The sequence below is a fragment of the Notechis scutatus genome, chromosome 3 (assembly GCF_049901735.1).
Source record: "Notechis scutatus isolate UNSWTSFEM ecotype Mainland chromosome 3, rNotScu1.2, whole genome shotgun sequence".
In the NCBI taxonomy this organism is placed as follows: Eukaryota; Metazoa; Chordata; class Lepidosauria; order Squamata; family Elapidae; genus Notechis; species Notechis scutatus.
This window is the reverse complement of record NC_142011.1, coordinates 12,038,473-12,051,376: the sequence shown is the minus strand read 5'-3', so window position 1 is coordinate 12,051,376 and position 12,904 is coordinate 12,038,473. Positions and strand designations below refer to the sequence as shown.

Genomic DNA, 12,904 nt, shown 5'->3' with positions numbered 1-12,904 from the left:
GGTTGGGTTGGGTTGGGTTGGGTTCAGTTAGTTTTTAGATAAGAGATGTACAGAGGACAATATTTGTAGACCAGGATTGAATGCAGGGTCCTTGGTGCTCTCTGAGCTTGGTGGCTTTCTTGAAGACCTTTAAATTACAAAACTAGGCAACATCATCAGTGCTAGTGATGTTACCTAGTTTGGTAATGAAACTCGGAGAACACCAAGGACCTGACAGATAAGAGACTTACATTACAGTTTTGTCTGTTTACTGCCTCAATACAGCATGGAACTGTGCTGCTGTTTTATTTAGCAAGTGTGTTTGGAAAGAGATCTTGGAATTAAATAATTACTGAGATTCATTCCACCTTGTTTCTCACTGGCAAATCTGTATCACCGGAAACACCTGGCCAGGCAAAATTCTCCCACAGGAAGGATCAATGGCTTAATGGTTAGGCTCCAGTTTTGTATGACCAGAGTTTGAGATTCAGTCCCTGACATTGTCAGGCAAATTTGGAGAAATTTCTGCTCAAAACTTAGATTTACAGGCAGTGTTGACACTCAGTTCTGGAATAGATGGAGTAATGGTCTGGACTCACATAAGATAGTGATCAGAGGCAGTGGTGGGATTCAATTTTTTTACTAGCAGTTCTGTGGGCATGGCTTGGTGGGTGTGGCAGGGAAAAGATACTGTAAAATCTCCAGTCAGAGGTGGTATTTGCCGGTTCTCCGAACTACTCAAAATTTCCGCTACTGGTTCTCCAGAACTGGTCAGAGCCTGCTAAATACCACCTCTGGTCAGAGGGTTCTGCAGTGTTTGGTTAAAAAAAGGTAAAGGCATTAGTCCCAATGATGCAACTGCCTTTTTTTAATGTGCATCACACACACACAAATGAACGGAGCTTGCACCATCATGACTGTGATCATGACTGTTTTGAACCCTGGTGTCTGTTCAAATGCAATCTCTAAAAGGCATGCTCCTGGGATAAGATGCAGCTGCTTTAAAGGGTCGCACACAAGTTCTACATTTTTGCTTCTGTTCCTTGCGTCAACTCGTAAAGCATTTCTATGCCTGTTTTAGAGTTGCCATAAACCAAGGGGGGGAGGAAATCTGAGGGAGCAGTATGTCAATATAAAACCAGAAGTACATTCCAACACTTATCTTACAAAGATTGTAGCTAAGCTATCAGATCTTCTGCCCATGAAAATCCTTAATTGGAGAACGTGATTGATGACACCCAGCCTGTGAATGTGCTTCATTGGAGAATCTGATTTATGACACACCCAGGTGGGAGGGGGAAGCTGGGTCACAGATGACTGTAAATTACATATGCCAGAGTTGGCTTCATACAGGTTAATGCCGGACATGTTGCTCCTAATAAATCTTTTGGTTTCTTTTGAAGCTTGGCCCGGGGCTCATGATTTAATTAGGGCAATCGCCAGAATCCTGATACCTTGATCCAGTGCGTGATAAAATGAATGTCAAAGTGGCTGATTAATTATGCTCTACAGTTTGCATGATTCCTATATTCCCAAGCAAGGGTTTATCTGATGCGCAATTTTTGGATTTTTTTAAAAAACTTCATAAATGAGTTATCCCTGAATTCTGCTTACTTCCAGCAGCAGTTCAAAGAGTGGCTGTAAGCATAACCACAGAGCTGCCATATTTTGAACATTCAGTACATTTAAATCCCAGTTGGTTGTGTGGACCTGTACATTGAACATAGCCTAGGGAAAAAAAAGGAAATTTAAGTTATCCTCCTTTGTCTCTTGGTCCCGCTGGTTATCTGTCTGTTCCTTTATAGCAAACATAGGAAGGTGCCCTGTAGAACTAGCACTGGGGCCAATTAAACGTACATCACTTGTGACATTTTATAATCATTCAAGGGATGAGATATTTCAAGGGGGATAAAGCTGTCTGGTGCAAAAATGACAATGGTTACTCATTGCCTCAGCTTGTTGGCATGAAAAGGCAGCGGAAATTTTAAGGATGGAGGGGAATGTCTTCGCTAACAAGGCCATTTTTCTTCATTCTATTTTGCAATGGCTGGTCCTTCAACAGGGAGCTCATTTCTCTCCTGCACCTGGACCAACTTAGAGGTGACCCAGTGGAATGCAGTGAACCAGCCACAAGCTAAATCAATTTAGCACCGATTGATCATACAAGGTGTACCTTGCTTTTTTTTTCATTTTGAAAATAAGCTCAAAGCAAGGTGCAAAGAATCATTTAACAAGAAAGAAAAACAACAACCCAAAATTACAACATTACAAAAAGTTTAACGTTTTAACAATCTTAATTTTAAAAAAAAAACAACTGAAAAACATCAGGCAAAAATGCTCATCCAATCCAGACAGGCACAGGTATCAATTTCACTAACCTCCTGGATGAGCAGATATATCTAATTATAAATTATACTAATTATATGGCATTGATACCTATTTGTCTGCCTGCCTGCCTTCCAATCTTTGTCTGTCTGTCTGTCTGTGTCTGTCTGTCATCTCTATCTTTTATCATCTATCTTTTATCTATCTATATCTATCTGCCTGCCTATCTTAGATACATGGATGGATGGATGGATGGATGGATGGATAGATAAATACACCAATACATAGACACAGAGACAGCTCTGTCTCTTGGTCTCTTGGTCTCGCCTAGTAGGTAGGTAGGTAGGTAGGTAGGTAGATAGATAGATAGATAGATAGATAGATAGATAGATAGATAGATAGATAGATAGATAGATAGAGATAGATAGATAGATGGAGAAATACACCAATACATAGACACAGAGACAGACCTGATGGATGGATGGATGGATGGATGGATGGATGGATGGATGGATGGATGGATGGATGGATGGATGGATGGATAAATACACCAATACATAGACACAGAGACAGCTCTGTCTCTTGGTCTCTTGGTCTCGCCTAGTAGGTAGGTAGGTAGATAGATAGATAGATAGATAGATAGATAGATAGATAGATAGATAGATAGATAGATAGATAGATAGATAGATAGATAGAGATAGATGATAGATAGATAAATAGATAGATAGATAGATAGATAGATAGATAGATAGATAGATAGATAGATAGATAGATAGATAGATAGATAGATGATAGAGAAATACACCAATAAATAGACACAGAGACAGACCTGATAGAGAGATGGATGGATGGATGGATGGATGGATGGATGGATGGATGGATGGATGGATGGATGGATGGATGGATGGAATATTGTGGCATAAATTTAACAATAGACAAATAAATATAAGTTTGGGAGCTCCCAGTTTGTTTTGATCAGGTGGAAAGGCATGTACTATTTTCTTGATCCATTTTGAAATCCTAACTGTTGTTTACTCAGGATAAAAAATCATATCTCCCTTTCATGTTATGGGCAGTTTTGAAGAAGAAAACAATGCACAGATAGAGCATTCTTACACACCGGCATACATATTGAACACATGACAGCCTTGTCCACAGAAGACTGGATGGATGGATGGATGGATGGATGGATGGATGGATGGATGGATGGATGGATGGATGGATGGACAGACAGTTGGCTGGCTGGCTGGACAGCTAGATGGACATCTGGCTGGATGGACAGATGAATTACGTGTGCCTTCAAATCAGTATAGACTGTATGGTGGTTGATTCCATTGACCCTGCAAACTATGAGTACTAACTACTGCATGCTGAGCTAAGATATGGGTGGCTGAAAGGTTCAGCACTCTAAAACAGGGGTCCCAAACTGCAGGCTGTAGTCTACTACTAGGCTGTGGCCTATTCACAACCGGGCCGTATAGCTCCACTCGCGGTGGCCACTGGCCTCATATTCCCACTCACACAAATGAAGCTATGAGTGTACATGCCTGCCCCTCATGCAAAACCATCCTGTCAATGTTCCAGGTAATAGCCGCATGGAAAGCAGAACTCCGAGGCAGACAGATTCCTCAAAGAACGGTTTTATTAAAGATATCCTATTGGCACAAACTGGTGAAAACCGACTCTGAAACTTCCCGTGTTTTTCACCTGATTAAAATGTGAAAGTTCCCCCTTCCCCCAACCAATCAGACACATTGTCCAATCAAGGTGCTGGCTGGTTGCCTGGTTACTTCACCCCTCCTTCCTCCAGCCACCTGTTGGAATGTCCTTGGTTCCCACAGGAAACTATTTTGTTTTGTCTACAACCCGTCCCCCATCTAACTATGTTCCCCCTCCCTATCCTTTCTTCGCATTGTGGCAACCCTGAAGCCCCCCAAATGGCCTCATCCTGGTTCAGTTCAGAGTTGACACATCCCCTCTTCCCACCTTCCTCCCATGCTGGACCACCAACCCAGAAAGGTCAGGGAACGCTGCTCTAAACTGCGTCCTAGTGTAAGGTTATTTTCAATCCGCATTAGGGACTTCTCACTGGAAAGGACTCCTAGGTATTTTTCCTTGCTTCTGCAGATATTCCAAGTTGTCAGATCCTGCCAATTGGCTGAATATTAATGCCACAAATGGTCAGATCATCACTGCAGCTGTCCTTGATCGCGAGTCAGCCTACGTTAAGAACAATGTCTACGAAGCCACGTTCCTGGCAGCTGACAACGGTAGGCTCTAGCACTCCGCTCTTCATGCTTCAATAATAATCTGGCTGACATAATTCCCTGACACACTTGTCAGTATAATTTATATGTTCCCAGGTTTTCCTAGTTCTTTTTTTGGGGGGTGGGAAGATCTTCATGAAGTAGAGATGGGATGCTGTCAAAAGAAATGAAATGTTCACAGGTTACAATGGAAAAGAAAACTAGGGCGAACAGAAGAGGAATGTAAGAAATTAGAAGGTTTTGCCATATTTATGTGTTAAATTCTATTTGTTAAGGATGTCCCAAAGGTGCTTTTTTCAAAAGGCAACTGGACTTTGTTTCTCTTTGAAGAAGTTTTGCTTCTCATCCAAGAAGCTTCTTGAGTTCTGTCTTCACTGCTGAAGAAGCTTCTTGGTTGAGAAATGAAATGTCTTCAAGGAAGAATGAAGCTCAATTACCTTTTGAAAAAGCACCTTTGGGACAACCAGGACCTGGATGACTGAGAATCTCCATAACATTTGCTAAGCATCCAATCTGAGTCACTGGGACCAAAACTTTATTCTTCCAAGCTTTCTCTCTCCCCCTCTCCCTCCTCCCTCTCTCTCTCTCTCTCTCTCCCTCTCCCCCTCCCTCCCCTCCCTCCCTCTCCTCTCCCTCTCCCCTCCCTCTCTCTTCCCCTATCCTCTCCTCTCTCTCTCTCCCTCCCTCTTCCCCTCTCCTCTCTCTTCCCCTCTCCCTCTCCCTCTCTCTCCCTCCCTCTTCCCGTCTCCCTCTCTCTCTCTCCCTCCCTCTTCCCCTCTCCCTCTCTCTTCCCCTCTCCCTCTCCCACTCTCTCTCTCTCCCTCCCTCTTCCCATCTCCCTCTCTCTCTCTTTCTCTCTCCCTCTCCTCTCTCTCTCTCTCTCTCTCTGTTTCCAGAATATGTGCCCTGGGCTGTTCTATGCATGTTGCATTTATCTGGTTCCTGGTTTTGTGTTGATGGCTGACTATTAAGTTGTTAATTGTAGTTTCCTTGTTTATTTGTTAAATTTATTTGCCACCTATATCTCACCGTGGGGCTACTGTAGGCATCTTGGCATGAGTGGAGAAGCAGACAGAAAAGGCAGGAGAAAGGATGGACTTCCTGTATGTTCCTAATCTTCTACAGCTGGTCCTCGACTTACAACAGTTCATTTAAATGGCCGTTCAGAGTTACAACAACGCTGAAAAAAATGACCATTTTGCATAGTTATGACCTTTGAAGCATCACCACGATCATGTGATCAAAATTCAGATGCTTGGCTACTGGTTCACATTTATGACCGTTGCTGTGTCCCCTTTTGCCACCTTTTGACAAGGAAAGTCAATGGAGAAGCCAGGTTACTAACTTACCCACTGCTGTGATTCACCTAACAACTGTGGCAAGAAAGGTCATAAAATGGGGCAAAACTCTCATTGAACAAAGGTCTCACTTAACAACTGAATGTGGGACTCAATTGTGGTCGTAAGTCGAAGAATACCTGTATTACCAAGTAAGAGACACGTCTGAGGACAGAAAGGGGAGAGGCTCCATCTTGAAGTCAAGAACAATCTAAGGTTAAAAGAAAAAGAATTGCATGAAAGCTGTCGCTGTATAGATTGGAAAACATCAAAGTGAGGTGTGCTTTACCTTTCGAGTGACCTCAAGCAACCTTGTCACAATCTACACAATTCGCTCAATTTTGTTGCAGGGCTAAGAATCACCAGTGGCATCTTTACTGACAAGCAGATCAGATATTGAAACTGCCCTACTGTGTCCTTTAAATCACTGGATGTACTGAAGACACTGCTGTGTTCCTCACCCCACTCTGCAGTCTAACAGGGGGGATAAGTCTAACAGGCATCGGAATAAAGAGTCAATCTGCTTTCAAAACCTGATTTCTTCCAATAGCTGCTGTGTTTCCTTTCAAGCATATATTTCACCTAAGTAGTTATCTATCTATCTCTAATATTTATCCCCCACTGGGCCTCTATGGAGTTCTGGTTACTAACAAAATCAATAATTTTTTAAAAAAACCTAGAAACATAGAACAGTAGAGAAATGTTTCAGAAGCCCTAAATTAAATACCATATTTTAAAAGCAGTTAGATTTTAACAAACAAAGAAAATAAATCCAAGATAGGTAGCCTTCCTTATCATCTTCCTAGACCCTCCCTCCTAAAATTTACTTTGACTTTGGACAACACTGGCATGCATTGTGGCCTTAACAAGAGTCACTTTGGAGAGTGACATGGGCGGCATGTAAATTTAATGAGCAATTCAATAAAACAAATTATTCCGGCAGGAATGTGGCCCTCCAGATTTAGGCAAAGCCACCAAAGGATGGTTGCGTCGGGCGCAAAGGACCAGGACTATACATAAAGAAAGATTTATTGTTTAAGCCTATACACAACAATCTAGTCAAATTAAGCTCATTTCTGAATCAGCTCCAGATAAGGGTCAATGGAATTCAAAGGGGAGGGCTGGACTTGGATCATTTGTGACAACGTAAGGATTCTAAGCTGATGGCATGTTTAACTCTGTCCCTCAACTCTGCCTTCTCTTCTCCTATAGTTGTGCTATTTTTTCAGTCCAACTTACAATTAGCTTCAATGGTATGTTGGGGAAGGACTCCCCCAAAGTTGGATCTGTACATGCTTCTCATGATTGTTATATCTCTTTGCTAGTTTCATGTTAACTTGTGTGGTTTGATGGCATTTCTGGATGTAGAAGGCTTGGCGTCCTCGGCTTGGAGACCTCTTCTTTGAGAGCTTCTCAAGCTATCTACCATGAATTCCTTGAAGTTCCAACCTCCAAGAGGAAGAAAGCCTTGATTTTAATATGAGCAACTTACCTGCCAGTAGTGGTACCCTTTTTTAAGGCTAAATTGCCTTTCAGAAGAAAACCATTTCCATCAAGAGGTCTTGTTGCTGATTGGGAAATGCCACCCATATGTACAGTGAGGACTAACTTATAGCATCATTTAAAGCAGGGGTGTCAAACTCGAGGCCCACGGCCAGATGCGTCACATGCTGGCCACCCCCACCTCCATTTTAGCGAAGGGGGGAAGTTGCAATATGTCACGTGATGACAATGTGACGACACGAGTTTGACACCCCTGAATTAAAGGAATCTTTAAACTATTACAAATTCCTTTATCCTAACAGCATCCAGCATCTTGAATCCAGGGTTGGACTTTGTCCCTGTTAGCACCAAAAGCTTACAATAGTTTTCATAAGTTTAGCTCTCGTCTGACCCTATTCTTTTCTTTTCCTTCTTTACTAAGAATTAGTCCAGAAGGTTCAAAAATAAGTTTAGGGATCTTCTTTGTTACTCATGCTTGGAATTAAACCAATGCATGTGGGACCCAACCTAGAGCTTTATTATTTAAGGGAAGAACTTCCATTTTACTGTCTTCTTCCTCCCTGCCAATCTCCTTCAATGCCCCACCATGTTAAGAAGATACATTATGAGTGTAGTAGATGAAAAGAGCTCCCTCCTACATCAATTTGGATGATAAGAAGGCATTATGGTATTGGTAGACAATGGGTTAGTTAGGCAGGAGAACTTAATAGACATAATACTTCCAGTTCAAATGTCCCAAAAATACTTTTTCAAGAGGGAATGGGACTTTCTTTGTTTTTCCTTGAAAACCTTTCGCTTCTCACCCAAGAAGCTTTTTCAGATATGACATGTCAGAATATTCATGAACTGGCAGAGACGTGGTAACAAGATCAGCCCATGAATAGCATGAGAACAGATCAGCCAATGGGAGCTGAATTAGAAACCGAAACTTAAAGAGAGAGTCTGGGCATGACTTACCTCTGCTCTGAGCTCTGAAGCTGCTGCTTGTGTTTTGCTTGTGTTACAGTGGAAGAATCTACTATTGGTATTGTATATTTTACTTATATTATTATGTATATAAAGAAGTTAATGAATCCTGCTGAATCAGTCATCTGAGTGTGCTTTCTGGATTTGAAATTCTGCTGCAAAATCTAACATGACAGGATGGGGGGAATGGAAGGCTTTGTGAAGGATTTCCATTCTCTACCATTCAGTCAGAACTGAAGGAGCTCCTAGGATGAGAAGTGAAATGTTTTCAAGGAAAAACAAAGAAAGTCCAGTTGCCTCTTGAAAAAGCACCTTTAGGACAAGGATGACCTGGATGCCAGGAGAGTCTCCCGACATTCAGCTCAATGTTCTCTTTCTCGCAACCTACTTATTGGAAAGGTAGGCTAAGCATAAATCTAGAGGACTCATATTAACATTTTCCAGTTCTGTTCGACTTTTGTGAAAGACGAGCATTCACCTAAACATCCTCCTTACAGACAACTTCAGGCAAATGCAGTTAAAACCATGGGCTTTTTTTTTGCTTTGCATCAAATCCAAAGAGGGTTTTGAGGCAGGAAGGCTGGAGAAAACTTCAACAGCCAGCAGCTGAAACAAACTCATGAGATCTGAGGTTAGGAGGGCTAATATAACAGCCACAAGAAATGGTCACACCGAGGTTCATCAGGGATTCAGAGATTCTTCAGTCAGCAAAAGCAAACAGGAGACATAAGCCAGAAAACTTTTTAAAAAGAAGTTAAGAAAGAAACCATCAAGATTCAGGAAGCTTTTTTTAAAAAAAAAAAGTTTGGAGAAAGGGTTCATAACATGAGTTCTAAAATGGAGCTGTTTTAAGAAACAGTGAAAATATCCAAAATAAAACATCCTGCAGTTCACAAAGGAAGGAAAATGACAGTATGGTCTTTCTTTCTCCTAACTAGAGGGAAATGACTGAAACAGGTTGAGATGCAGGGTGTGGGAAATGTGCATGTCAGTGTGAGCCAAGAATTGTATGAAATGTTGGTGGATTTTAAACCTGCGTAAAAGTTACGAAGAACTTGACTTGGAAACTTAATAGAGCCAAACCTTATTTTAAGCGACAAACATTGAAAGATAGCTGGAAGGAGTCTTTGCAATGGGAATCTATATATCATGAGATGATTTCAGTCATGGCTATAACCCCAACAATACAAGGGGACAAATTGTTTCCCATTTTACCAATGTTTTTCAACCTTGGCAACTTTAAGATGTGTGGACTTCAATTCCCAGAGTTCCCCTGCCAGCATGCTCCTTCCTGATCAATTATTAGAGATTCTGAATAATGAAACCGGAAGCCTTCTCCAAGCCAAACAAGCATATGTGACTTCTCCAAGCTTGAAAATACTGATAGGACCGGGGTGGGATTCAAATTTCTTAACAACCGGTTCTGTGAGCATGGCCTAATTTTTGGGTGTGGCTTGGTGGTCATGTGACTGGGTGGGGGAATGGTTTGTTCATTGGGTGTGGCTTGGTGGTCACATGACTGGATGGGCATGGCTTGTACGTAAATATTGTAAATATTTAATTTTTTTATTTAAAAAGAGCAATTTTTACCCAAAATCAGGCAGAGCAGGCAGGCAGATTGAGTTGCTCGCAGAATCACAGATTCATTCATCTATCTTTCTGCAGTTTGCTACCTGAGTCCGTCACATAAAATTTGCTTGCAAGCAAACTCATAAAATTTGGTAGCAAGCAAACTCACAAATTAAATCACAACACACCATGTATATAAATATTTATTTTTTTATATATAAATAAAAAAGAGCAACTTTTACCCAAAATCAGGCAAAGCAGGCAGGCACTTAGAAATCTACCTTTCTGCAATCTGCTACCTGAGTCTGCACTGAAAAATAGAAGGTTCAGTCCTAAGGAAGGTCCAGCTCTGCTTTTAGATTAGCTAGAAAGCAAGAAATCCAACAATTTCCAACAATTTAGATTAGCTAAATCTAGCTAATCTAAATCTCCCGGCAAAGCAGAAGAGCTGATGGTTGGGGGATGGGGAGGAAGAAAAATAGCAATTTAGCAAGTAAGTTTGATGGCGTGCATGCCAGGTGGGGAATGAGTGGGCAGGGAGGGGAGGGGCCAGCCAGTGGTGCAATTTGCCGGTTCTCCAAACTGGACAGAATCATAACAAGCGGTTCTATAGAAACGGTCCGACCAGGTAGAATCCCACCCCTGGATAGGACCTTCATGAATCTAAGTCCATCCATATAACTTCCTCATCTCACTCTAGAAGGGCAAAATCCATACGTAATAGAAGGGACTGTGGACAATACCAAGAAGAAAAATTCTGTAGGTTTCCACCCCCGTTAGTCATACTTTTTACTGGGTGCATTTTATGTAGACGGAACAAGAGAAAGACAACCTGTGGTGAGATGCACATCAAGCCTTCTGAAATTCTTTCCAACCAGTAAGGCATACATGCAGCAGCTATACTTCCATTGTTAATTTGTAGTGGGGTTATATATTTGCATATGGTGTGCATGTGTGTGTTTCTTAGCCTTTGTCACTTATGTATGTGTTTGTGCCCTTGGGTGCCCTTGGAAGTGCAGGGTAAGCTTCATTCCAATCTGATCCTTTTGGGTGATGGAAGCTCCCCAAATGCAGTCACCAGCCACTTCGATCGTCCGGTAGAAGTGGCCTCGGGCGAGCGCACACACACGCTCCCCTCCCCGCGAGGCCGCTTCTATTGGCCAACGAAAGCTCCCCAAAGGCAGAGTCCCCATCTACTTCAGGGCGAGGCGTGGCTGTCCGTGTCCCCTCACCTTTAGGCAGTGTCTTTCAGGCGATGGAAGCTCCCCAAGTGCAGTCACCTACTACTTCGATCGGCCAGTAGAAGCAGCCTCGGGGCAAAGACATGTGTATGGACTGCTCTAGGTGGGGGAGGAAATTAAGTCACCCCCGAAAATACGGCCTAGCCATTTTTTCAGGGGTCAAAAAAAATAGGGCCCGGCCTTATTTTGTGAGAAACACGATAGATAGATAGATAGATAGATAGATAGATAGATAGATAGATAGATAGATAGATAGATAGATAGATAGATAGATAGATAGATAGATAGATAGATAGATGATAGATACAAAATATGTAACTATATATGGATATACAGAATATCTATGAACATACAGAATATATGTCTGTGGAAGGAATATATATGACTGTACAGAGTGTTTATGAACATATTGAATATAAGTATAATGCACAGAGAGTTTATACAAGATATATTATATATTATCAGGGAAAGTATCAGTGTTTATGTGGGGATAGACGAGTTAAGGAGTTCAATAAGGAGACCACTGTATGGTAGAAGCTGTTCCTTAGCCTGCTGGTCTTTGTGTTCTTCCTTCACATAGTCCTCTCTCCCTGTCTAGGTATCCCTCCAGCCAGCGGCACGGGCACCCTCCAGATCTACCTAATTGACATCAATGATAATGCCCCTGATCTCCAGCCAAAAGAGGCCCAGATATGCGAGAGGCCAAATCTGAATGTCATCAACATCACAGCCGCGGATGCTGACATCGATCCAAATGTTGGCCCTTTTGTCTTTGAGCTGCCGAGCGTGCCATCTGCCATTAGGAAGAACTGGACCATTAAGCGTCTAAATGGTAAACCAAGCAGCCAACACCTGGCGTTGTTCGTAGCTTGGCACAGTGGGCCTTCAGACTTTAAAACATTTTGTGCCGTCTTCAGTGTGAGTGAGTGAGTGAGTGAGTGAGTGTGTGTGTGTGTGTGTGTGTATGTATGTGTATGTGGATGTATGTGTATGTATAATGTATGTATATGTGTATATATATATATATATATATATATATATATATATATATATATATATATATATATATATATATATATTTGTTTTCTTAAGTTTTCGTGGGTATTACATGTATGGCATTCAGCTTTGTTCAGGTATTTTCCCACGTCATTGTAGTTGTGCTTTTAAAGTTGTAGCAATGTTTCAGCGGCAGAATCTCATCTGCCATCATCAGGCTTCTGATTGTGTCCATCTGTGAGTGGGGGCCTGACTGTGGGGGTCTGACTCACAGACGGACACAATCAGAAGCCTGATGATGGCAGATGAGATTCTGCTGAAACGTTGCTACAACTTTAAAAGAACTACAATGACGTGGGAAAATACCCGAACTAAGCGAACACTATATATATATATATATATATATATATATATATTTCTTTTTAAAAAGAAGGGAGCCACGTTTAGGATGACATTTCTAAGCGAGAGAGTTTGTGAGAAATTGCTTGGATTGGGCCTTAAGCTAAATTGTTGGCTCTTGGCTTCCCTGCCTTAATTCAGCTTGTAATTGCACAGGGTGATCATGAGAAAGTTGGGATAAATCATCGGTAAATTGCCCAGGAGGAAAAGCTATTATCCCTCTTCCTTATGTTCCATTTTTGATTGTCATAAGCCACAATCAGGATCAATGATGAACCTCTGCCCATAATTGCTTAAAAGTCACCTCCTTTTCTAATTTACC

At 41.7% G+C, this 12,904-nt stretch overlaps 1 protein-coding gene across 3 annotated transcripts in view; it reads left to right on the top strand.

The window, feature by feature from the left end:
- CDH4 (cadherin 4) overlaps positions 1–12,904 on the top strand; it is a 1,066,699-nt gene that overhangs the window by 1,032,957 nt on the left and 20,838 nt on the right. For all 3 annotated transcript variants that reach the window (XM_087959221.1, XM_087959220.1, XM_087959222.1), the window contains 2 exons: positions 4,432–4,574; positions 11,786–12,019. In XM_087959221.1, coding sequence (XP_087815347.1) covers positions 4,432–4,574; positions 11,786–12,019 — 377 coding nt within the window. The remainder of the gene's footprint in view (positions 1–4,431; positions 4,575–11,785; positions 12,020–12,904) is intronic.